General features: G+C 33.1%; 2 protein-coding genes across 7 annotated transcripts in view; one reads left to right on the forward strand and one right to left on the reverse strand.

Moving 5' to 3' along the window:
• Positions 1–7: 7 nt before the first annotated feature.
• Positions 8–16,651, reverse strand: LOC106136361 (uncharacterized). The gene is made up of 32 exons (XM_060946256.1): positions 16,648–16,651; positions 15,289–16,342; positions 14,977–15,217; positions 14,647–14,764; positions 14,316–14,570; positions 13,654–14,246; positions 13,365–13,519; positions 12,952–13,137; positions 12,644–12,767; positions 12,186–12,339; positions 11,557–11,780; positions 10,738–10,948; positions 9,596–9,792; positions 9,143–9,307; positions 8,493–8,699; positions 7,709–7,913; positions 7,204–7,390; positions 6,773–6,950; positions 6,147–6,368; positions 5,574–5,741; positions 5,288–5,392; positions 4,621–4,701; positions 4,240–4,349; positions 4,005–4,054; positions 3,463–3,661; positions 2,845–3,057; positions 2,465–2,606; positions 2,122–2,266; positions 1,578–1,756; positions 959–1,180; positions 518–601; positions 8–169 (listed from the first exon to the last, which is right to left on the reverse strand). The coding sequence occupies exons 1-32, from the start codon at positions 16,649–16,651 to the stop codon at positions 8–10; spliced, it is 6,540 nt and encodes a 2,179-aa protein (XP_060802239.1).
• Positions 16,652–21,344: 4,693 nt separating this feature from the next.
• LOC106136398 (protein held out wings) overlaps positions 21,345–25,919 on the forward strand; it is a 67,294-nt gene continuing 62,719 nt past the window's right edge. For all 6 annotated transcript variants that reach the window (XR_009657025.1, XM_013336936.2, XM_013336935.2 and 3 more), the window contains exon 1: positions 21,345–21,666. Coding sequence is in view for 5 of the 6 variants with exons in the window: in XM_013336936.2 (XP_013192390.1) it covers positions 21,540–21,666 (127 nt within the window). In the remaining variant the exon portion in view is untranslated. The remainder of the gene's footprint in view (positions 21,667–25,919) is intronic.

Here is a 25,919-nt window from a genome sequence, read left to right on the forward strand (position 1 = left end):
ATATGAACTATATAGCTAAGTACACATTTTCCACTTTTCTTTGTACTATTTTTGCGGCCTGGGGATAAAAGTCGAGTAAATATTTCCATTGGTCCAACTTCAAGTAAACTATGTCTACAACTGTTCGTGCTCTGAATGAGAAATGATGACAGACTCCCACAAATAGACCCTGAAAAAATAAATTATTTCCTGTCTTGGAAATGCGAATAATATTTATCACTCCTTTCATGCAATATTTTGGGTACTCTTGATAATATATACACACATTGCACTTTCCCGCGGGAATTATGTCAAATCTTGATCTAGCGCATCTTTACCACATAAGAGAACCTACCCTATACGTATGCCAAATTGTAAATCTATAGACCGTGCTTTGGGCTGTGCGTTTATTATGAAGTCAATCGGCATCCTCTTTTTTATGTAGATTATTATACTTAGTAATATGGAATGAGCTGTGTAGCAAAGTAGAAAAGTATATTTCTACTTATGCGCCGTGCTGAAGGAGATAAATTATTACCTGTGCAATACCAAAACTGTCTTCAGGGCCAAGAATATCGTAGACTGATTCGGTCAGGTTTTGATGCACAGTCAGCACTTCTACCTGTAAATACACACATGCACAAATCACTACTGTGGTACAGTCAGAGCAAATAAAACTTAATGGTCACCTTTCGCTGGATGAATTTATGTCGAACGTAAGTTTCAGGGACAATAAAGAATCGTTGTATTAACCTTTTTTTTAAGATATATGTCATATAATGCCAGTTTTGTACTTAAATTAGAAGCAATGAAATAAATGCAAAATGTGCAAAAAATTAAAAAATACCACACATTGCCGTTAGATAATTTTATCGGTACCGGTATTTACGAAGGAAACTTAGTACCTAGTACTTTTACAGAAGCTTTGCCTACATCTCTGTCAGTTTCTGTCATCTGACGCTAATAGCTTTTAACCAACCTCTCCTCTATGAATAAAGTAAATGCATTGATCAGAATCTCCACATTGCACGATATAATTTCCTGGGAAAAATACGCAGTGTCTCATCCACATGCAGAGCATTCTTCTGAAATCGTCGTCGGTTTTGTTAAATATCATGGACTCTTTTATGTGGCAACCGTAGACTGCCTGCATGACTTGACATCGGAGGCGGAATGGCAGCGTACTTACTAGTTCTGGCATCTGGCAAGAAGAAAAAAATATATATTTGAAACGAACAGCTAAATGCTTGAGATGAAGAAAGAGAGTCTGATATTTATTTTGATATTTATTTTATTTATTTATATACTACAATTACAAAAAGACAGAGGTACATCATCATCTTCTTGGAGTCAGTTATCGGGTGCAGGAGAAGTCCTGGTTAGGAGCCTGGGGTCCATGATAATGATTCATGTCTGTCCCGCCTGACCTACATAACCCGGCTCTTTGAAGATTAACAAAAAAATAATAATTTCTTACTTACTTTTCTATTTTTTGTTTGTTTTTGTGTTGTTTGTATGTAATAGTTACGATATAAATATGATCCCGGAAAAAATCTATCAAAATTGGGGGAAAAATCCTAAATATAATATTTTGCCACCTGTCTGCCTTGATGTCTGTTCCACAGCTCCCTAACATAATCCCACATCTTATTCATCTGATGCACACTCAGGTCCATGTCTCTCAGCCCGTCTCTCAGTTCGTTTATGACGTAATCATATGCGATGCGAGACGACGAATGTGCTGTTATCATTGCGGACATTTCAGATATAAGCAAACCTAGAAATATAAAGATTTAGATATTTAGGATGTTAGCGTTTATCTTTTACATTTCTTGTTGATTAAGTACAGATAATATAGTTACTTTGTCAGTGCCCTGTAGCGACATCTATTAATGCAAAATCGAAGTATCAGATAGATCGGATAGCACTACTAAAATAAGTTTTTACAAATAAAACGTATTCAAATCATGACTTACAAGTACACCAATCTACACATTGATGTCTGATGGAGTTGGTAGGCGCCGCGGTTTCTTAGTTATATACATATATTTATTATTTACTTCTTTTTTCCAAAAAGCCGTTTGAGTTATATTAAATTAACCTGTTATGAACTTAGAAATCCTTTTGAACTAAATTATTTACCTGCACAGAATTTAATTACGATGATGATGATAATTGTCTCAATAACTTCAAAATCATTTTGCGATGAAACGTCTCCCGTCCCTGTGATTGTCAACAGGTTTATGATGTACCAGAGAGCTGCGATGTATATGGAGAAATAGTTTTTCTGAAAATATGTATATAATGTTTAACTAATTTTATAAAGATTTTAATTTTTTAAAGATAATTATAAAATTAGGGAAATAAGTTTTATCAATGTCACATAGTATGAAATTGATGTTAAATCTAATGATATTATATACTGTGCAATTCAATGCAAGTTTCTTGAAGTCATCCATGTAGTTTAATAGTTAAGATTACTTACTTCTTGAAACTTTGGTTTTAAATTAAGTTCTCTTTTTAACATCCAATTAGCCGAATTGCATTGTATTGGCGTGAGGCAGGATAATTTGAAAAACAGGCATGCATTAACATGGGCCAATATCGACGCCATTATTCCGATATTCCTAGGAGAAATTTGGTAATATCATGGTTTAAAATCTGCTTACCTATTTTACCTATAAACCTGTTTCTAATTTGGTAGAAGTAAAAGCACATAGAAATCGCAATTATATGTATGTAAACTATTTTGGTTGTTAAGAAAAGTCTCACATTCTTTAACTTTTAGTGCATAAGGAAATTCTGGATTAATAACAGATATGCTTTAATTCGAAAAACGAATTATTAAAACCTTTCAAAACTTACGCTAATTTAAAGATAAGATTTGCTGATCCTATATTAATCTTTCTGTGAGACCTGAAGGTGAATAAATATGAGATTCGAAACAGCTGTGGCGTTCTCATGTAGCAGAACAATGCTAGCTGCATCTCTTGTCGAAGGTTCAATGCAAACGCTAGGTAACAAAGCGGTAAGTTAGCCAGGAAGTCCCGCCTTCGAAGCATCACTTTTGAGAAGTACCTATAAAATGTCAAATTGGCATTTAGGAACTTCTAGGTCACGATATGGGTAATGATAATACTTTTATTTGTCCTTGAATTGAATTGATTTAGGTACTTACAACAAAAATTATAATTTTGGGAGTGAACGGAGACTGTCGTTTATTGCAACTTTTCAACATTAATTTTTATTTTTTTAATATTTATTGTAAGATAAGAAGGGGGTCGGTACAGTCGCCTTACAGGTAAGTTATTCAGTTTTCTTTACCCTATGGTACGTCCCAAGCCCTAAAATTCAAGTCCAAGGAATTGGGACGCGCCATTGGTTAGAGGAACCAAAGACACCTTGGTGTAATGTGATTGTGTTTGCAAGTAAGTTATAATTTAATCTTATATTTTAAGTGGCATCTGTTTTAAGAATACTTACATCTTTCTAACTTTCGTTGGGTTTAGAACGTATTCGCCGTATCTGTTCATGTACCCACTATGCACATCTAGAAACAGCTTGTACAAAAATACGGAGTCCATGGCGATGCAGAAATGCAAAAAGTGAGGGATAGATTGAAACGCCATCTGGTAAATGAGGCTCATAAAATCTACGTACGATAACACCATGATGAGTAAGTCTGTTGACAAGAAGCGAAATATTAACATTATAAAAATTGACAATACAGATCGTAGTTAGAAATAATATTATATATTAAAAATACTAAAAAGAGTCATTAATATCTTTTGGCGTCTATCCCGGTTGCAACATTTCTGGAGAGAAGCCTAGGACCTGCCTTTGATTGCGGTCGAGGATTTTGTAAGTCAATTATAGAAGAAGAATAAATTCTGTTAATTTATATAGTTACAATCAGTATTTTCGAAACTGTTGCCTACCGCGTACCTACCTAAGGGGATAAGAGGTTATATGTGTATGTCTGTAGTTATATGTTAATTTTCAGTAAAATAAATTATGGTAATTACCCATAATTGTTATAAGAGCAGAATCTGGGATAATGCTGCTTCTGAACCATCTGTAAAAAAAGAACAACTAAATGTTTATATTGCTTTTGTTACTAATTGATGTGAATACGTAATTTGTAAATCTTAAATTTTTAATTCATTTAAGTATCTACTCAAATCATAACGCGTTCATGTAACATATACGCATGTAGCATACACAAAATAAAGAAAGTTTCATAGGCATTAAGTAACTAACCGATGTGGCGAGAAGAGTAAAAGCGATGCAGGAATGTAATCCACATTCCCAGTAGAAGTGATAGATCTGGAGCCATGTGATGAAATCTCCGCCGTGCTTCGTTGTGGACTCTGAAACAAAATTGACTATGCGATACGGCTTTTCTGGTGAACTTATTTGTTGTTTTCTTACCTCTTGAAGAACAGGGTTCCAGGTTCGATTCTTGGGCTGGTTATGACAGGAAATGAAACTTTGAAACGGTACTTTAAACCGTTTTAGATAACTGTTACACATCCAGTTGCTTGAATATGCAGGTATATATTATTATTACATAGATTTTTAAATATAAGTTTTTAGGACCCCAAAAACTTATTATTAAGTATATCATACTAACGTACCCACCTCGATACTTGTATCAATATTCACATATTCATTTTCCTCTTCCTCCTCGCCAGATTCGTATGTCAATGGGTATGATTCTATCTGGAAACCAATATAGTGCGTATGGCATAACTTAACGTATCTACTTATATTTAAAAAAATATATTGTATAAGCACTTAAGATATGACGAAGCATAGTCAACAAGCAGACCAACATTATACATAACATATACTGACGAGTTTGCATGAGATTGACATGATTACGCAGAAGAAGTGCTTATGCAGGGCTCGTGACATTAGTTTTAACCTATATACATAAATAAATCATGCCTCCTTCCCGGAGGGGTAGGCAGAGACCACATCTTTCCACTTGTCCCGATCCCTGCACACTTCTTTCGCTTCCTCCAAATTCATTCATAACTCTCTTCATGCAAGCTCGTCGGTTTCGGGTACTCTCGACCAGTACTTTTGCTAGGACGTCTCCGATTTGATCAAAGGTACGTTCGTCTATAACCTAAGTATACGATTTTGAGAATTTTCAAATGGGTGATTATTTTTAAGATTATGTCTTAGAGCTCATAGTCATAAAGACACATTTCGCTTTATGGAATTGAGATTCAGACTTAAGCTATGATAATAATTATTTAGATAAAAGTATTTTTAATACTAAAGTATGGAAAATTATCACCTCGGTATTTTCATGTTCTGGAGTAGATATAATACTTGGTAACACATAGTCTTTGGGTGCTTTCTCGACGCAATTCCTTACTTTCCGCAAAACTGACGGATAGCTCTAAAACCAAAACAATTTAAATTAAGTGTTGATAAAGATACGATACTTTTAAAGACATACCCATTACCTAATAGAAAAATAATTTTCAACCTATTTTTAAAAAGGAGGAGGTGCTTAATGGATATCAAGTTTTAAAGTTTCTTTTAAAATAAAGTGTTTATAATGTGGGAATTCACCTTACCTTCAACAGTGAATAAAATTCGTGGCCCCTTATTACTAACAAATCTATATTCCTCGACGCAATAATATTTGATTGCGTCAAATATTTAGATGCCCCTTTGATATTTCCGAATATACCGCCTGGGCCCATGCACGCCTCCACTTCATTGTCATCGGACACTATATCCACCTACAAAATTTTAATGTTATCATTGACCAGGGTTTTTGATATTTAAGTGTTTCACTTTTCATTCGGTGTAAATCCTTCCTTCCTAAGACTTACACTTATATTTCAGAAACAGCTAAATCAGCCGTTCAAGAGACGAACGAACATCAATTGATAGAGCATTACCATTACCTACCGTCATACTAGGTAATATATTTACCATTTTTAGGTTAAAACCTAAAAATGGTAAATATATTAGTAATGACGGTGATAGTCGGAACTGTTCTGTGATCATTATTCATTTCGAGTTTTTAGGTACTTGGATAATCTTAGAATTAATCTCAAAATCATGGTAAATCTGATACGCCACTTATTGGGAGTTAAAAAACGTGTTATCAGTAAAAATATGACATTAGAGCACTCACGCACCTTTCCTCTGTAAATAATGTACATGGCTTCTATCACCTCGTTGGACCTCAACACCATGTACCCTTTTTGAAAATATCTTTCCTGTAATTTCTTCGCAAATGCCCGAAAGAAAGAGTACTCTACATCGTCGAAAAGAGGTATTTCACGCAAGGTCTTTTCATACATATACAGTACTGCGTCTTCGTTTAAATTTGCATGAAGCTTTCCAAATATGGTTTGGTGCTAAGGATTAGAATACATTAAAATGTGAGTCATGGCCATAGGAACTAATTTGTGTGGAATGCGCGATTCTGTCAACAGAGGCTAGTATGGAAGGTGAAAATGCATTGTAAATTCATTGCATAAGCTAACAGGCAGTATGCAGAGATTCAGTATTAGTATTTAAGTATTGACGGTGTATGATATGCACAAAGAATTTATGTATAATGCATTAAAGTTGTTTTGTTATTCTGAGACGGCGTACATGTAAGAGTTAGGTACCAAAAGATCCAGTATATTGGAGGTATTTAGACCTGAAAATTGAATAGAATATCAACTTTTTCTCCTATTCAGAGAGAGATAAACACCAGGAGGAAGAAGAATACTATCTAAGTTTATTTTCTGGAATAACAGGCTGTTTCCCTTACCGACCAACCTCCAGTGCGTTTCCATTGATATTTCCAGTATTCAATTACAGTTTTCTTAAGCGAAAACGATACACTTTCTCTGTTTAAAAACAGATCTAAGTGCTTCAAATTTTCTTGAAATTTAGTAAGGACTTGATCAGCCATTGCCTTTAACGACGCTATTCTTGCGTAGACATATCTAATTCAGAATTTACAATAAATGAATGTTCTGTTGGTGCAATGTTTCGAATTTTCCATATCTAACTACATAATATTTCGAATATTTCCAACGACAAACAAAGAATTAATGTAGGTGTTATTTAAATTGTTTCAAATTAAATTTATATTCCACGCCAAGGAACTAACAACAAAGAGCCTTATAAAAACAGAATATGATTCAAAACAACTTAATATTCCTATGTACTTATATGGGGAAAATTATAGAGCCGTACCCAAAGAACAAAACTCCATGTATGTTGATACAAATGGCCAGGATCATGTGGGCGGTGTCTTGGGCCGTGATGTCACCGAAGCCTGCTCCGCTGAAACTGGTCGCTGACCAATAGTAAGCCAGCAAATAAACTTTGACTGGCGCCATGTAATCGTCTTTCAGAAGTTTCGACTTGTCTACCCAGGATCCTTTGAAAAAAGAAGTTTGACATAACGGATTGTGGTGATGCAGTATCTATTAGGTATATAAAATTTTATATTTTTTATGTGTTGTACCTACTGTAATGTATGTTTTATGAAGAAATAAAGGTTTATCTACCATTATAATAATGAGTGTGTACATACAATTACATCTTCATCCTTTACGTGCTATACAGCGCCAACAACCCCGAAGAGACTGATGGAATTGAGATTCAAATAGTCACAGGTTGCTAGCCCATTGCCTTAATGAATACCTTATTTATTGTGGAGTGTATTTTGAGATACTTTTAAAATTTATTGGCTTACCAAGTGCACATATCATGTTACCGCCAGGGTGGTAAGTGGCGTTCATGTATGGACCGGGTAACGATAACTTAGTCAACTTTCTTTTGAACTCATGCTCGTCCGGCGCTGTCACATATCTGCATGACAGTATGATAAGGATCGATGTGTACAAATTGAGGAAAAACAGCGTCACAATGAGGAATTGTACCACACTCATAAGATAGGCCTGGAATTAAAAATATGATTAAAAATAAATGGTTTTTTGACGGAACGTTTGTTTTGAATAGCCTCAAGTACTTTAAAGCCGTGTATTAGTTGGGCTCGATATAAATAAAATATATATAAGAAAACAACTTATTGTGCACGGACCTCGCCTTCGTAGAAAGTTCCAATCTTTCCTTAGCAAGCACGCACCTAGCGCTCGTTTATACATAATACAATCACGCCTTTATCTCTTGCGGGGCAGACAGGGCTTATAATCACCAAATGATTGAAAGGTCACGGCATGACTGAGATTGAAATAGTGCGTAACGTGATAATCACTAGCAGTGTGATAAATTTCAGGGAAATTCACTCAGCGATTTCGTTTGGACATTTATGTACTTATATGAATATTAGTCTTATTTATTAAATATGTAATGCATTTTTATTTTAATTATTTATATAAAATAATCTACTGTATATATCATCTTATTAAGGTACTATTTTACTTTTAGAAAAACTGATTATTTCCTTAATAGTTATCAAAAAGAAAAGAACAATCCAGTGAGATATAATAAATTGTATAATAAAATTAATGTTATACCCGTTTCAGCGCAGACACAGAATCAGCCCAAAAGACGGCATAGACTTTGTATATTTGTAATACATTGATCATTCTAAACATGCAGTGGTACACGTGAGGGTTGACATTATGGTCAGCTTCTGTATGATCTTCGCTGTGCTTCGATACAAACATTATCCATATGGCATACCATGGTAAACAAGTTAACAAATCAATTGTGAAAGGGCCCTGTAACAAGAAATAACAATATGTTAGTGAATTATATCTACGCATTAATGAAAGTCAAATGAGTATCTGTGAATGATACTTACCTATTACCTGATTAAACTAAATGCTACTGATAAATTATCACTAAACCATTATTGCACAACTTTCCTTCTTTAAAGAATTACTAAGTATTAGAGAACCAATTCGAATATAAAAATAAAATTGGGTTTATTTCGATATTTAGCATTTATCATATTATAATACATGGGATTTATAATTAGGTTTTCTTTATATAATAGTGTTAACACTTGTACAGTTTGTAAAGCAAATAAAGTTAGCGTCGACGTAAGCGGTGGAAATCTACGATATTTTTAATTATTGACGTTTAAATAAAATTCCACTTAAGGTTTAAATGGAGAGAAACTAAGGCAAGACAAGTTTACTTAAAAAATGTAAAAAGTAACCTTCAAATAGTTTTTTGCAGTCAAATAAGGATGGTAGATGAGTTGATTCTTAGGCCCATAATAAGCAACGTGCAACATCAAGTAAAGATCGATGTAACATATTAATTCTAATACTAATAACGTTGAATTAAAATATCCACATAGCGGCGCCAAAGATAATATAACCTGAAATCCATAATTCACATTATATTCACATATTTTTATAATTTTCTAAAAGCAATTGTATAGGAGCTAGTGTTTCACATACAAAGAAATTAAATTAATACGTCAGCTTTTTCCGATTGAGGTCGATATTCACAAAGATCCTACTGAGATAAAACTTAATTTCTGTTTTAAATTATACAGATATTTCAATTTCATTATCAAACCGATGAAATTTTTTCTATACAAATATTTGATAATACGAAGTTCTAATATGTATTTAATATAATAATTAGTATTGAAAAAATGTACCGGTATCAAATATGCCAATACAATAGCAACTATAACTCTCATAATAGCCCAACATTTGAGAAATGTACCATCAGGTTTTATCGCAATTGGCATGAGTGTACAACGAGCAATGTTGTTGAGAATGTGAAACTGTTCGTAGGATTTCCAGTAACTTTCCTTTCTTTCGGCATAATAATTATAAACATTAATAAATGAATCTGAAAAAGGCCAGAAAAATATATTAATAATAGACAATACGAGTAATAAGCGCCAATCGTTTGGGACCATAGATCACCTTACAATTTGATCTGTCTGCTTTTCGTATTTATGACTTATTGGTAAACATCGAAAGTTATTTTAAAAACAAAAGCATTTTTTATAAAAACAGCATCACATATTATATCTTTCCCGAAGGCAAAGATTACATCCAAGAAAGGTTCTCTGCTTAACCCAATGGTGGACTGCTAGATAATGCTATTAGCATTAGGAGACCGCCTTTAGTACTTTACAAATTGTAAATGTTACAATAAATAATAAATAAAAAAATAAAAATAAGAAAGTACCGTATACGAGTAGTAGATCAAATTTAGGTAAAGGTTTCATACAGTAGTAGTAGCTATGTTAGGGTGGCTTTCATTTTGATGAAAGTAACACTTGGATTCTTCTCGGATTTTGTCCTAATCTTGGATACTATTTTCAGCGTCACTCTAAAACGAACCACTAGCAAAAGAATTTGTCTTTCACCAGTAAATGAGAGATTCTCCTGTTTCAAATTATCTCTGGCATGTGGATTTATTGTCTTCCGAGGAGTCGTTATGGTCTCAATGCCGTAAATAAACAATCAGAATACTATGGTAACTAGTATGAGTTTTATCTAACATGTCACAGTTAACATACTTTTGTTTCTTGATGTTATTTATTTGTTAACAAGTGTGTGTTTGCTATTTGTCTTTCACCAAAAAATCAAGCTGAGTAAGGCGTTAAGACACCAATTATTTGTGGTTTCAGTATCTTTTTGACTGCTCGATATTACTAAAGTTATATCACACACATATACATACATACTTTATATCTTTATTGTATTAGTATATTTAATTTTTTTGTAGATGTTCAATTACCAACCAAACCATCTCTAGTAATAAAAGAAAAGCTACAATACTTACTATCAAGAAAACGATTAAAAAGATTTCTGATTTTAACTGTATGCTTCTCCGTAAGTTTATCGTACCGAGTCAGATATCCCTCGGCTCTCTGAGCTTTTGCTTGGCATTCAATCATGCGCAGTTCTTCGAGTGTCAGCAAATTCTCATGTTCTTTCATTGCTGGGAATAAACTCAGTGCTGAAGTGTACGCTGCGTGGCTTATACTTATGAGCTGTAAGAGGCAAAAACTAAAAGCATCTGTCCATGAGTTATCATCACCATAAAACTATTTTTTACACGTAGAGCACATCAGTTTGTATAATTCATCCTTTAATAACATAAGCCTTCCTATCTCGGAATGAATCGCGACTTTACGTTGTACTATTGTTTTATTATTAGTTTAATTTTTATAGTGAACTACGCCAATTTCTATGGCTGAATCAATTTTTTCCACCCGCCTTGCAAACTGAGGTACTTTTAAAAAAATATATTCTAAAGTTCTTATTGATGTTTGAAATAACAAGCTTGCAGCTCATGTGGGTTTGATTAATGAAATGCCTTTTTAAAGCGTGGTCGTGAGGTCGAATTGATAAATATTGCTACCTACACGACCATATTTTATGCAGTTTTATAGATTTACTATTATATTATCTGCCCACAGTTTGACCTGTGTGAATATAATCGGCATAAAAATGGTCAAGGGTGAAAAAATACAAGTTACTGTCTCTATGGTAAGGCCCTGCTCTACATCGATATATAGTTTTTGTACTTTAATTAGAATGAATGTGTTTAAATGTATGTGCCAAATTACTTGAACAACACGTAATTCAAAGTACTTACTTTACAATGAGTCAAAGTTACGACAGTTCCAATAGCTGGAACTCCATACAAAAGAACCAGCAAACCTAAGTGGTTCCCAGGGCCTATAACTCGTTGTATTTTCATCTCGTTCGCTTCATGAGAAGTAAGCATACAGTATCCCTTTTCAATAATATACAGCTCTCTTGAAACTGTACCTCCGTAGTATACTATTTCTCCTGGTGGTAGTATGATATCAGTTGCAGCTACAAACAAAAAGTATATATTTAAAACTGATGCGTAGTGGCATCTGGACTATGCCCTGAATTGGAAACATAAAATAAAGAGTCTTCATTAATTCACAACAGTATATCATAAATAAAATAGGTTAAGTGGATGGTTAAAAGTGCAGTGACAATGCTTAAAACGTTTGTAGAATACTGACCCTGCTACAATCGATTGATTCTCAACTTTGGAGCATCTACAAATGCGTGATGATTGTTAAAAACAAATAAATTGTAGTTAAATTAGTCTAATGAAACACCAAAGTCAGCATGTAGGTAATCTAATACACTTATTCAACAATGCACAAAGCAAGATTAAACTTACTAAGTACAGTGAATTAAATATCGAATCACAGACTAAGTCTTAAAATTAGAGAAGTATCTTACTTTCAGTTAGAGTTTGAATGAATTCCTTGTTTTTAACTTGAAAGAAGCGTATTGATGTTAAAGCTCGAAAGCGTGCTTGATGAAGCACTTTCTTACGAAGTTCTGGTGGTATTACTGTTGCTTCTAACCAATTTTCTTCAGTTAGCTCTACTCCCTAAAGAGATGTTTATTACTGGTACAAATTTTCTTATATAGCTTCAACAAAATAATACGATGCCAGCATGTCATCTTTGTACATCATTAAAATTTAAAAAGGTGAGTGTAATAACATTTATTTATTTATTCTTTATCGTAACAATTACAATTTGTAAAGTACAAAAGATGGACTTAATGCTAATAGCATTTACGTACTGGCGTTGACATAACTTTTATTTCAGTGCTGTGAGTGAGTCAAGCCATTATCTGACTCTCTGTTCTACTTAGCCGTTTAGTCGACATAATATACGAAATATATTTACCGAATTATACTGCCATTGTAAATCGTAAAAAGACATTATTCTCGCCTTTATTGCTGGGTGCATGTTATTCTCTCTTAAGAATTTGTCTATAGTTATAATGACTTCCAAGAATGCGGTTTTGGTCCTGTAAAATAAGATTTAGCATTGTGATTTAGTAAGTGCAAAAAGTATGTATGTACCAACATGCAAACTTTTATAAAAATAAAATTTTAATAAGATGCATTAAAATTTTATTTTTATTAATGTTATATATTCAGAAAATGGTAGATTTTATTGATTTTAGAATAAAAGTAAACTTTTTAATTTACCTTGACCAATGAGTCACGATGGCTGAAAATTCAGAGATGCTGAACCCAATTAGCAAAACACCGTACAAACTTATGAAAGCTACAAAACCCATGTCAAATTTGTCACCAGGGGTATAATCGCCATATCCAACAGACAGCAAAATAGTCGTAGCGAAGTATACTGATGGTATTAATGGGTATTTTGTCCTGTAAAGATTAAGCATAAGTAAGACTAAAACACATTTACAACTTTTTGAATTTCTATAAAGAATTATTTAACTTCTTTAATAAAGTGGTAGCTAGTGCTTCTAGCATTAAGATCGCCTATCGTGCTATACATATATATTTTGTACAATTAAGTTCAATTCAATAAATAAACTATTTTAACTTTGTGAATATCAAATGCTTACAATCTAGATCATCAAAGAATTTACTTGTTAGCTCCTCTTAGAGTGAACTGGTCCTCCCAAGTCACAACTTTGCTGTACCATGAAGTTTCTGAACATCTGCTTACAAAACAGGATTCCATGTATAATATCACACCACACCAATAACACAACAAACTGATGTAAACACAGTATTTCGCCACCTAGGTAAATAAGTCAAAATTAAATATTGATCTTTAAATTATTTAATTCATTTTACTGCATACATACGAGTATAATTATTACAAAATGTAGCTCAATTTCATACCATCAATATTGATTGCATTGCTATTATTACCTTTACTATGAGAGTGTTTAGAAGCAATTTCTTTTCTAATTTTTCAAAGAAATTTGAAATTCTCCATACAAGACACAATTTTGAACCTTTGCATAGATAATATAGGTGATCTCTGTAGTTATCATGATACTTTACATCAGAATATGTATGAATTGTAACGATGTATTCGAAAGGTATTATTGCAACCACATCTAAATAAAAACCCAACATTTTCATTCTTTGATTGAGTATTTTCTTGACAGTTCTAAAATATTTCTTTTTCGTTTTTATTGCGGTCACACAGGATAAGAGTACGTTTAGTATCAAAATAACAGTCACAACAATATAAAACTGAAAGAATAATCCATCGGTCGGGAATCGTCTCTTGATTCCGATATAGTAGGGATAGATGATACAAATATAAAATACAATGAGGAGCATAACTTGCTCCCAGTATTTTACAAGATAACAATCCCATTCAAGAATCCAAGGTATTTTTTCATTTATGCAAGTAAATACTGCAGTCTTCTTTTTAATATGTTCTGACATAATGTACAAATCCAGGCAGTTTTGATCTAGTTCGCTATCTTTCGTTGTATCTGCGTCTGTTTTACCTGCAAAAATATTTTTGATGAGATATTTCTAAACTTTTACGGCGATTCTCATGTATGTTTTCTTATTACCTTGTATGTATCTCAATTTGTCTTTCAAACATTTGATGCTACTTTTTGGGCGATCTTTTGATACATATATATTTAGTGACAAAGGAGAGTTGTTGATTTTCTGTTTCTTTCGAAGACGGCTTCTTTCAATACGCTCTTGTAATTGATTGCGTATGCCATCGACTAGATCAGGGTAAGTTATCATTAGTTTGATGAACTCCGCTTTTTCTAGCACTTGACATTCTACGTAAGTAGCAGCTTTAACAGTGCACCTTGCTGAAATGTTTATGAAAATAAGTTGTTAATGTTTAATTTTCATTGAAATAAACAAGTGCAGGTGTAAATTGCTTACCTGGGATATTATAGACTAATGATATTTCTCCGAAACAAGTACCTTTACTAAAAGATATCATTGGACTTTCATCATCTTCATCAGATAACAATTCAAGTACTCCGCTGGTGATACAAACCTACAAAAGTTTTATTCCATTTATTAGTTATAATGTTTTTTAATACATAATTCATAGCCAAATATTGTAAAACTAATAAGAATGAAATTGATATAACTGAACTCGATTTCATTTAATTTAGTAAGATTCCTTACCAGAAAATTATCTGCTTAATTCTAGTTTACATACAGCTTGTAATAAGCATAATGCAGGATGTAAAAATATTATATTACCATAATAGTCTTGTTATGATTATGATTATAAACAATGTCACCAGGTAGATAGAACTGGTGATTCATAGCCAGAGATAGCCTACGAAGGAACGCCTCAGGAAGTTTTCTAAATATCAAGGAACTATACAGTGGTACAGCGTTCAAATCGTAACATATTTCCATTTGTAACGGCAAAGGCAAGAGCTCGAGTAATTCCGGTTTAAATACTCCAGACTTTTGATACCAGAGATCTTCATAATAACTGTAATATAAAACGTTAAGAATTATTTAGTTGTACTACTAGAAAAGAAGAATGACTTAATTGATATTTACCTCATAATACGTTTCGTGGTTTCTGCGTCCATTTTGATGAGATGTAAATAGTTCTTGATTTTCTTCAACTGCCTCACATATTTAGCACGTCTTGTCGTGATGGTTATAAATTGGGATGTCAATGATCCAACGTATACGATTGTTGTTAGAGCAAAACCCACTAGTATAGCCCCAATGGCTGCTATTCTTTCAGATGTTGTCACAGGGTACAAATCTCCTATAGCGTTTGTTGTAAGACACATGATTGACCAATAAGTGCAAACGAAATACCAATCAAATGTTTCTTCAGTTGGAAGATACACAGCGGCTGAAGACCATGATAAACGTATTTTGTGGATATCAAAGTTTCGGTATGAAAACAAAAACCATACACAGGTCCACGAGTGAACGCATAGCAATAAAAGTATCAGATATTGAAACAGAAATGTGGTCCATTGATTACTTCCAGCTTGAGATGATTTATTATAGAAGTATTCCAAAATTCTGTAAGCCCGTAATGTCGACATGATAGGGGCGATTATAGTGAAATCGAATACCGCTGTATCATCTCGAATTAAATAAAGAAGAGCATAAGGTATGGCTAGAAGAATTTCTATTACAACCTTATTAGTATTTGGTTCCACTAAATTAAGTGTTTTTCTCCAATTTCTTGAAAATTTCAAGCCACATACAATTAAAACGTCGAAAGTGTATACTGAATTCAGACAAACAATTAAAAGTATAAGCCACAAATTCCGCTCGTTAGGTTTGTAAAAGGTATAGATACAAGAATCTAAAACGTATTCTATGAAAAGCGTTGTGAGGACGAAAACTTTCCAGGATTGATCAGAATATATTAGAAGAAGAGCACGGAATTTGTTAATGGAGAATTCAATTCGTGGTTCCTGTAGTATGGCGTATCTCGTCGACTTTTTATTGTTATCCCTTTCATAAATGATATTTTGGCTTAAAACTCTAGGGATATCAGAATAACGAGTATTGAGAGACAATTTAGACCTCTCCGCCCGACGTCTGTACTTGTACACATCAAATTTGGCATCGTCATCGTCACCCGCTGGAATATAACGAAACGATCATTAGGTATAGCAAGATTTCCCTTCGTCCACTTTGATAACTAAACTTCATACGAGTAATATTGTACAACTAAACTGTGAAAAAATAATGGGGGGTTTCAGCTTCTGCTCTACTTTTATCGTGCGTAAATTGTAAAAATCAATCTTTGAAACGTGGGATTCTTATTTGAGTTGATGGGCAAGCTGTCCCTATTTCTGAATCTGAATTCTATCTATCTATCAGACACTCGTAAAGATATGTGAATGTATAACAAAACTGAATCTTAAAAGTTGAAAAAATACTTACGCATTTTCGTATAAAAACAATAATTAGCTATTTTCAATATTGAGCCGACTAATTAAACTATTAAAGCCTCAAAAACAAAGTTAAGATCTAGTCTGCATGAAAATTGACAAGTTGTACAATCCAGTTGGTTTATTTTTTCAAATTATCACAACAGTCTAAAGACTAACGAAAAATGCTACTTTGCAAGGTACTTTAAGGGGAAAATCATGTGCTCATAAAATAATTTGAACATGTGAACTATATGGTTGATGACGTAATGTTTTTCTCGATAAAAGTCGTAGGTCGGTGGACATGCAGGCAAGCGTGAGTTGCGCACGGCCCGTCAACCTACATACATGAACGTAAAAATTGTTGTGGCTGCAGCGTTTGGTAAATTCAATAGCATTATTGCTATTTTAACTGGAACCTTTAGAGTAATTATTAATTATCTTTATGGATCTATCCGTATGAGTTTCAATATATTTGTTAAAATGAAACTAAACTTTGGAAAAAGTATATGTAGCATTATGGAACACACTATTGTCATTGATTTCAAAATCGTAAGAAAACCTCATAAATTTGCTTTACATAATTATGTACACAGATATAATTTCTTGTATACTTATATTTATTCTGAAATATATTTGCTAACTAGACTCCTTATCATAACTTACTCTCATCTAACGAGGGATGGACAGTTAATGTCAAACATAATGGGCAATGATTGAGTAAGAAAGGGTTTGTTAAAAAATATTCGAACGTCTAAGTAAAGATAGCGTTTGGTAAATTAGGCTTGGGCCAGCTTCCATAGTAGGTCCGGTCGCATAATCATCTGACTTTTATGGAAGTGGCAGTCTTGTACCTATTGGTGAAAAATGTCGTCATATAACGCGTTTAAATATCTTTAGCATTTTACAGAGTGATTCGAGTTGCCTCGTTGGCTAATGAGGAAATCTTTTTATCTTAGATGTAGTTAATCTTGTACAGAAAAAGATTTTGTAATTTATAAATTTGAACTTTAGTAAATTAATTTTTTTGCTTATTTGATAGTAATAATGAAATTAAGTATGTATATTCTCTTTGTTAACATGTCTCTTGAATTTGGATTAACTTAACCTTATTTTATTGTTTTATGAGCCAAATGTCATTTGCCAATTGCCAATGTCGCATTACATCTCCAACGGTCTGGTTATGTAGAACAAATGAAAGAATATAAAAAAAAATTGCATAGATTTTTTGAATATGCTGAGTATACTAATTTTTTGAATATATTGAGTTTTTCATTCATTCGAGGCGTAATATTAAAACCTATATCCTAAGGCAGTATAACAAGACAGATAAGTTAGGTAGATTAACGTAAACACTGAGATCAAGGTGTAGCTTTGTTCCAATTTCAATATGTGTCATATTTATTTCTCTCAGGCATATAGGGCAATTAACTAGAATAGGTACGGTGGGCCTAGGAGGTAACCTGTGCAACCTTGTCTTTTTGGCGTATCGTACCCGAGGTGTACTTTGGTTTATCTTTAGTAAACTGTACCATGGTATTGCCGCTGTTCACTCATCGGTCAACGCCAGATGAATAAAAACTGTTCAACTGCTACAGTAGTTATGTTTATCGTACATAATATGATGTACACTTTTGCTTAAGTCCAATACGTATAAAATATTAAATTCTGTGATTCAAATACAGAAATCAGAATAACAATGTATATAGCGCTGATTATTTAGATTTCTATGGATTCTATGCATCAACTGAAATCTAGTTTTACTAGAACTTAATTTAAATAATCAAAACTTTTGTTAAGGACCGTAGAGCTTTTAAAAGTTTGTTAATGGTTTTAAGTTGCAGATTTGATTATCGAATCTTACAATGCAGGCTTTTCATGAGATAGTTTTCTGACATTGATTACGGAAAATTTGCATAAGATCGGGTATTCGATGCCAATAGATGATTACTAGGAGTAAATTGTTTTCAACACAAATAGGTATTACAATGACAGCTAATATGTTATTGTATGCTGTCGTTTCTTGAATCACGTTTGAGAATCGGAACACCTACTTTCTGCCATGACCAATTACGAAGAGAGCGTGAATCTATCACCTTTCTACGGGACTATTGTATTGTTTATTACGGCCTACTATGATGCATTTGAATTGTCAGGAAACATTGGGAATCACTTAATTTATCAATCAATTACTTTATTCACCGATTCACCAAGTAGCAATTTTAAAACGGTTAAATGCGTCACCTCAAAAATGTCATATATATTTGATTTCATACTTACAGTATACCGAGTATAGGTTGAAGTTGTGAAAAAAAGAGACTACGTACTGAATGATGTTATTTTTTTATTGTATTGGTGATTTCGAATAAAAATAATGTTCATTGCTATAAATACGTCTTACAGTAATAATCATCTTGTCATAACTAATTACTTCAATGTCGATTCTTCAAGGTCTTATTCGTCATGATGTCATATTTCTGACAAAACGTATAAAATCATAGAAAAGATTATTGTTCTATGCATCAATAGGCAATTAAAATTAACAGACTAATAAAATCCAAAAATAAATGACAGTTGTACCTGCTGAATATGTGAACAGTACTATAATCTAATAACATAATTTAATGATAATTTATTAAAATATAATATAGTAACATAAGGCACTAACATAGTCCTCAGCAATATGTTAGTAAGAACTTATAATAATAGAGACACTGTTATCTAAAATAAAATGAATTTATTAATTCATTCATTTTATCTGTAACAGAGAAGTATCATTCAACTAATAAGGAGTATGATAGGATGATAAAAAGGTAGTGCTTTTGACATTCACTTAGTTGTTTGACTATATCAGTGGGCTGCAGATGTAGCGTTATATTTACCTATTGAGTTAGGTAGGATAGCACACTTTCGCTGAAATGCAATTTATTTTCACGCTGCTCTTTTTGAATATGTTGTGCGGTTTTCTTCCAAATTTTCAAACCAAATTTCAGTTATTTTCAGTTAAAATTTTTAATGTATCTTTGAGTGTTCTTTTGGATCATCTTATACTAAAAATAATAATGACCGATTCAACTAAATGTGGAACGTGGAACTGTGTAATCCATTTAATTCGATAGATCCAAGAGCTTGGGATAGGGGTCAATTATCCATTTATCCCCTTAACGAAATTGATAAAACGAAACTAAGTTGGGTGATTTTAATTGATCGAATGTTGTTCAGTTAAAAACGAGTGCCAGTATGCTACAGTTTTATCGCAAATAAATTGTTTATAATCACAATGCTGTAGATTAGTTAATTAAAGGCGATAGAAATTTTCTATAATTTAGTCTTTTCCAAATTAGAACAAGAATTTCCTTTAAATATTTTAACTTATTTATTTAACATTACTGTTATTTATAAACTATTTTTCCCAAAATTATTAAATTAATAGCTTTTATTAAATTAATAGCTTAAAATCATAATTAAAATTTAATATAAAGAAAAATATTTTCATTGTTCCGAAAACGAAAATATTTGCAAGTAAATTTTTGGCAGCTTCTTTTCTACCGAACAATCGCCTAGATAAAGAATAAAAAATTTTATTTTTAAGAAATCATATCTACCCATATAGGTACACTTTTAATTTAAGCAAGTTTTTTAAAAAATAGCACCGAATATTAAATATTACGTCCATGTATTTAGGATGTAATATTTTTAATGTTTGATCATTTTAAAAACGGATGTTTGCATTTGGCTATTTGCCATCAGCGTACCTACTGACTTCAAACTGCTGAAATGTTGAAACATGTTGCTTATTTGTCTGTTTAAAATTGTAATATTTAATTGAAATTAACAATTTTGTTACATAATTAACTTACGTAAGTTAAAGAAAAGTAAATGTTAATTGCACATAAATAACCAAATTGCAAAACAATCATCATATTTTAAAGATAATTTAAATTATTAATTAATTAAGTTAGATTTTAACTATTTTTTTCCGATTGTCATTGGATGTGCCTGCTTCCTAAATAGTGTAACAGTTTTATCATACTACCTACCTCCTAGGTAGGTAATTGTAAGTTCAGTTTCATTTTATATACCTCTGTATCGGTCGGTTTTATTAAAAGCTTTTATTTATATCTACTGAATATACAAAACTATCCATCGTTTTTTCGTCAAAATTTCTTTTTAGATTAATAAAAATTTTCCTTAATGTGTACCTACTTGGCAGACTGAGATATACCTAAGTTTGATCATAAGAGATCGTAGTAAAAAGGTAGGTCACTCATTAGTATTATTTTAAGTAATTTTGAATATGTACTAAATATATTACATTCCAAGCTAAAAAGTATTTAGTATCAATTTAATAGACCCATTATGAAATTTGTAGTAGCTAATTACCAAAACACTAAATATTGTATGTTTTTACTTACTTACTGTGTTATATGTAAGTTTTATCTATAAAACAATGTAAGTACTTGAGTATTGTAAAATTATTGAATGGTTTTAATTAATGATTATGACTAATTCTACTAGATGGCGGGCGGGAGCAACCGCAGCAGTGTACGCCCGTAAGTACGTCTACGTCAATTATCTGACTGCGATAGCAAAACTTTGTACACGAGTTAGAGTGAGACGACTATAGTTTATTATTACGCCTACACCAAGGAAAGAAGTCGCACGCGCTTACAAAAAATCCATCTGACGAGAGCGCAGGCGCAGCGTTATTCGCCCACAACTTCACTTCGGTCAACTTCGTCATTTAGTGGTGATCGAAACGTCGATGTGTGTGGAAGTGAATTTAACTTTTCTAACATAGTCTCACAAAAAATAACAATAACCAGTAACTAAAGTACAATTTCTTATTTGAACGTGTTAGAATAAACATTTTACGTGCATTCAGTTGTTTAAATTGTATTCAAAATGTGTGATAATACCAATCCTTCGACGCAAAGTATAGCGGACTACTTAGCTCAGTTGCTCAAAGACAGGAAGCAACTGGCTGCGTTCCCGAATGTTTTCATGCACATGGAACGACTTCTGGATGAAGGTAGGTCGAAATAGTGTAGAACTGATGGCGATACATAGATCAGCTTGAGTATAGGAAGGGGTCGCCGATGAATGTCTCCAAAATGATCATAAATTGGATGCGTCTTCAAATGCTACAACGCACACGATATTAAGTTTATTTTTGTCTTCGCCCCGCCGAGTTATGGTCCAGTGGAGTTTGTAACGCGATCCCTCAAAACTGAAACAAAACAGATTGTCTCTACGATTGCAATATGCGGTCAGCGTTCGTTAGATTGTCCCCGACGAAAGAGATCGGTGAAATGGTTGTAAACGAGTTTTGTGTTCACATTTCGCAGTGGCAGCTGTTGTAGATAAATCTCTCTTAATGAGATCTGTTAACATTTGAGGTTATGATTCAGTATTGCGGTTATCGGTGACGAAGAATATTGAGATCTGGAGGTAACCTGTTCGCAAGGGCCGTGGTCGTGCATTCCGCACGGGTTGGTGGAATGTCGCCTGTCGGTATAGGTAGGTACCGTATGTACTCACGGCGCAAGAGCCATACGTATTTGTACGCAGAGCCGCGCGGCCAGTCGGCTCCTTGCCGTAGCCTCATTATATTGCAGCTAACCAGTCCGCAGATAGGTAGGTACTATGTAGTCCTTATCTCAGCTACTGAATGCCTACCGACGGGACTGGACTAACTTGTCACCGTGCGCATGCACTGAATTGATTTAGAAAATCGATCGATTGGCTACCTGCTTATAAGGTTATTCATATTTATTTCATTACCCGATTTGGTTATTAAAAAGTAGTTACTTGTTATTGTGTTATAGGAAAAAATAAAATTGAATTGAATGCATTAAGGGTCGGCAGACCTTATATATTAGGCACGAAAGCCACATTTTCTTTGATGACTTGATTGCATGGATTATCATAAATACTTTATTACCCAACCTTAGTTAAAATTAGAAATTTTAGCATTATTATTAACACTTTGTAAGGATTCATTTTGTCCTTATATCATTCATATTCATTGCCTAAGAGAAATTGGCGAATATAAGTGGCAAAGAATGCACAGGTAAAAAATATTCAAGAGAAACCGTTGTTGGGGACATAATGAGAAATTAGAAAGATGATTATATCAAAGCTTAATTTATATTAAACATTTGTAAAAATACATTGATAATTAAAAAGAAGAGAGAAACAAAAAAAAATAAACCACGGAAACACACATCATAAAAAAATAGTTATCTTACTTATTGAAGAAAGGCAACTCTTATATACTTTATCACAGCGTTAAGAGACATATTTATATAATTTCTATTTATATAAATCCGAATAAAACTCTTGTATCATTTCGATTTTGATGTTATTATGATTGAATAAATTTTAAACACATGGAATTTATATATATATCAGATTACTAAAATATGGACATCTGTTATTATGACTGATATAAATGTTAATCGAAAAGACAGCGAACAAGGTAAAAATTCATTAAGAACTCTGGTCACGTTTACTAACGTAGCAAGGTCTATGCGACCAATACTTCACATGTGTCGCAATAAAAGACCTATTTATTTACTGTTAGACTACAACTACAAAAATATTAAATTTATATTATATACGTTGGCTAGATCATTTTTTGATTCTCATGGGACATGCAATGCGTGGAATAAATATCAATATTTGTACAGAGCTCATATCGAGATCTTCGGCAGACACTGGGTTCTTTATTAGAGAAGTGAGAACAAAAAATTAAAATTTGGATGTTAAAATTTTCTTTGATAAAAAATACAGAATTGAAAAAAGAATGCTTAAAGGAGACTTTTGCTATTGATGATACAAATTAATTTATAACATCACTGTCTTGTCTTGAATGATAATATTACACCAAACTAGTGAATAGTAGTGTTCATGCGGCGTCAACATACACCATATGTTTTGATGTCCGCGTTGGTCTCACATTGTCGAATGTTTACTCGCATTTAAATGAGCACTTACAAAATGTGTCATCAGCACACAAATAATATGATTGGTTTCAATTCTTCATAGAAAGATTCCTCTTGATATTTGACGTAAAAATAATATTGCTAGTAAATTGGGTAAAGTGGAATTAAATATTTCGATAGTTTAGATTTTTTCATTTCCAAAAACTTGTTGAAAAACATTGGCCACAAATGGCAAGCTCTTCTCTCCAGAGTCGACTTGAGAGTTGGAGACTTAAATTTCGTGTTGATAATATTGGGCATGTCGTTTGAACACAAAAGAGCTGGGAGTTTACTTAACAATGCCTCTTTTATTATTTTAGTTTATTGTTAAATAGTTTTTGACACGTCGTCGGTCGAGTGAGAAGCTGTGAAATCTTGACAAAAATATCGACGTAAGCCTGACAGCCGACTGGCGTGGTGTATAGAATTACATAGAACTAACAAATTACTGGTGGCTATTTTCGACACTGGTTTAAACAGATAAAATATATAATACTTATATCTTCTTTTCACCTTAATGAACATCGGAACTAGGTTTCAGAAGTTGATTTGATGCCGAAATAGGATTTTATGCAGAATGGGATAACAGGTCAAATCGGTGTCTTCTAAATGTCAGGCTATGAATAATCAAAACAAAAGTTAACAGAATATGAACATGCAGGTTTAATAACTTGGTATGTTTGCTGACATTTAAAATTCGATCACCGCAAGCAATTTCATTTACTAGAGACTGTTTCGATGTTTGCATTCCAAGAGTCATGAGCGTCAATAGATTACAATGCATTAATAAAAATAAACATACAAATTCATTAATCATAACATGTTAAATCGATAAAACATGAATCGTTTATTGTACTACAAGATAAAGAGACATCAATGAACTATTATTTAAAAGTTAAACGATTACAGTTGTGAACAATAGCTTGTAGTAATATTATCAGATTTTTTGATAACTTTATCAGGCGGTAGAATGTCAAACATACTTCAGTTGCCGATTATACGGTGATAACAGATAAATACCTATATGAGTTTATTGGCCCTTATCTAAAAATAACTAGTGCTTCAAAAATCGAAGTAAGTACTTATGTAAAACTTACCTATTTCAGAATAAAAAATAAAATTCAATTTTTATTTAAATATCTCAGAGCCCTGTTTCTACTGCAATAACATAATCAACAATCATTAAACCATTCTATGACCTCGATGATTACATTAAAACGAAATCCAAGTTCGTATTAAAAATAATAATATTCGAATTATTACTTTTTGATGCGTAGGCGCCACCTACTTGTCTTTGAAGTTGCGATTCCGCAACCCCACGGCAAAAGTGAGTCTTAGTTGGGTCATTATAAAGTTGTTTAGCTTGTGATTAGTCTTTGCGCCCACGTTGATGACCAAATGAGGGTAGTCGTGGGCAGCGTGGAGGTGTAGGAGCCAAGGCTGTTCCAGTCTCTCCGACACGTCGTAACACGCTGTGGGCTGTTTAATTAAAACATTCAAAATAACCTGTCGATATCGCCGTCGTATTACAATAATAAAATGAAATATGTGTTGCCAACCTCTCCAACAATTGCCATATTGGATAGAGGCGGCTTATTATTCACAGAAAAGTATAAAGTAAACAATCTTTGAAATAAAAAATGTGCAACTACTTTTTACTTTCAGTCACGTCTTCAGAAGATACGAACCAACACAAGAAAGTAAATATTGACACGAGTGTCATTATCGCACCAACCTAGATAAGGCTACACTGCTTCTTTAGAAAACTGGATCATACGAGGCAGCCATTATTAATGTGTTCCCACGACATTGCTACTGCACCTTCATTTTGAACTACGTGCAAGTTCTATTAATGGAAAACTTTTTCCAAGACCATGAAAACTGCAATGTGTGAAAAATTAGAGCATATGTTAATTATTCTCAACTTTATTTTTAAGTGCTAGGGTGCGATCATAGAAACATCTGGTTTCATGTCAAATTCCTGTAAATACCTCACCAAATTAACTTCCCAAAAAATATGAGTATACCGTACACAATAAACGTGCATTGTCACAACCGGAATGTTAATGAAAGTGGGGTGACCATTGCTCAGTGTACTTGAACGCATAAAGAATGCATTCGGGAAGGGCGCGTGGGCGCATGAGCACTGTAATTTGAAATGAAAATCGATCGCTTCAGAATGTCGAGTGAACCTGTCCTGTGGGTGGGACTGGGACAGGCCTACGCGCCGAGGGCCAACAACCAATTCTAATGCTGCTCTTTCATTTCGGCTCCACAATAATATCACACCATAGAACTC

The sequence above is a fragment of the Amyelois transitella genome, chromosome 10 (genome assembly GCF_032362555.1).
Source record: "Amyelois transitella isolate CPQ chromosome 10, ilAmyTran1.1, whole genome shotgun sequence".
Lineage (NCBI taxonomy): Eukaryota > Metazoa > Arthropoda > Insecta > Lepidoptera > Pyralidae > Amyelois > Amyelois transitella.

Bases quoted from the DNA above. Each gene is read 5' to 3' on its own strand.
- LOC106136361 (XM_060946256.1), bottom strand. The intron at 4,702-5,287 runs GTGATAATTTTC...ATTGGTTTCCAG, and splicing joins CAGAACATGAAAATACCGAG to ATAGAATCATACCCATTGAC. The intron at 2,607-2,844 runs GTAAGTTTTGAA...AATTTCTCCTAG, and splicing joins AATCTTATCTTTAAATTAGC to GAATATCGGAATAATGGCGT.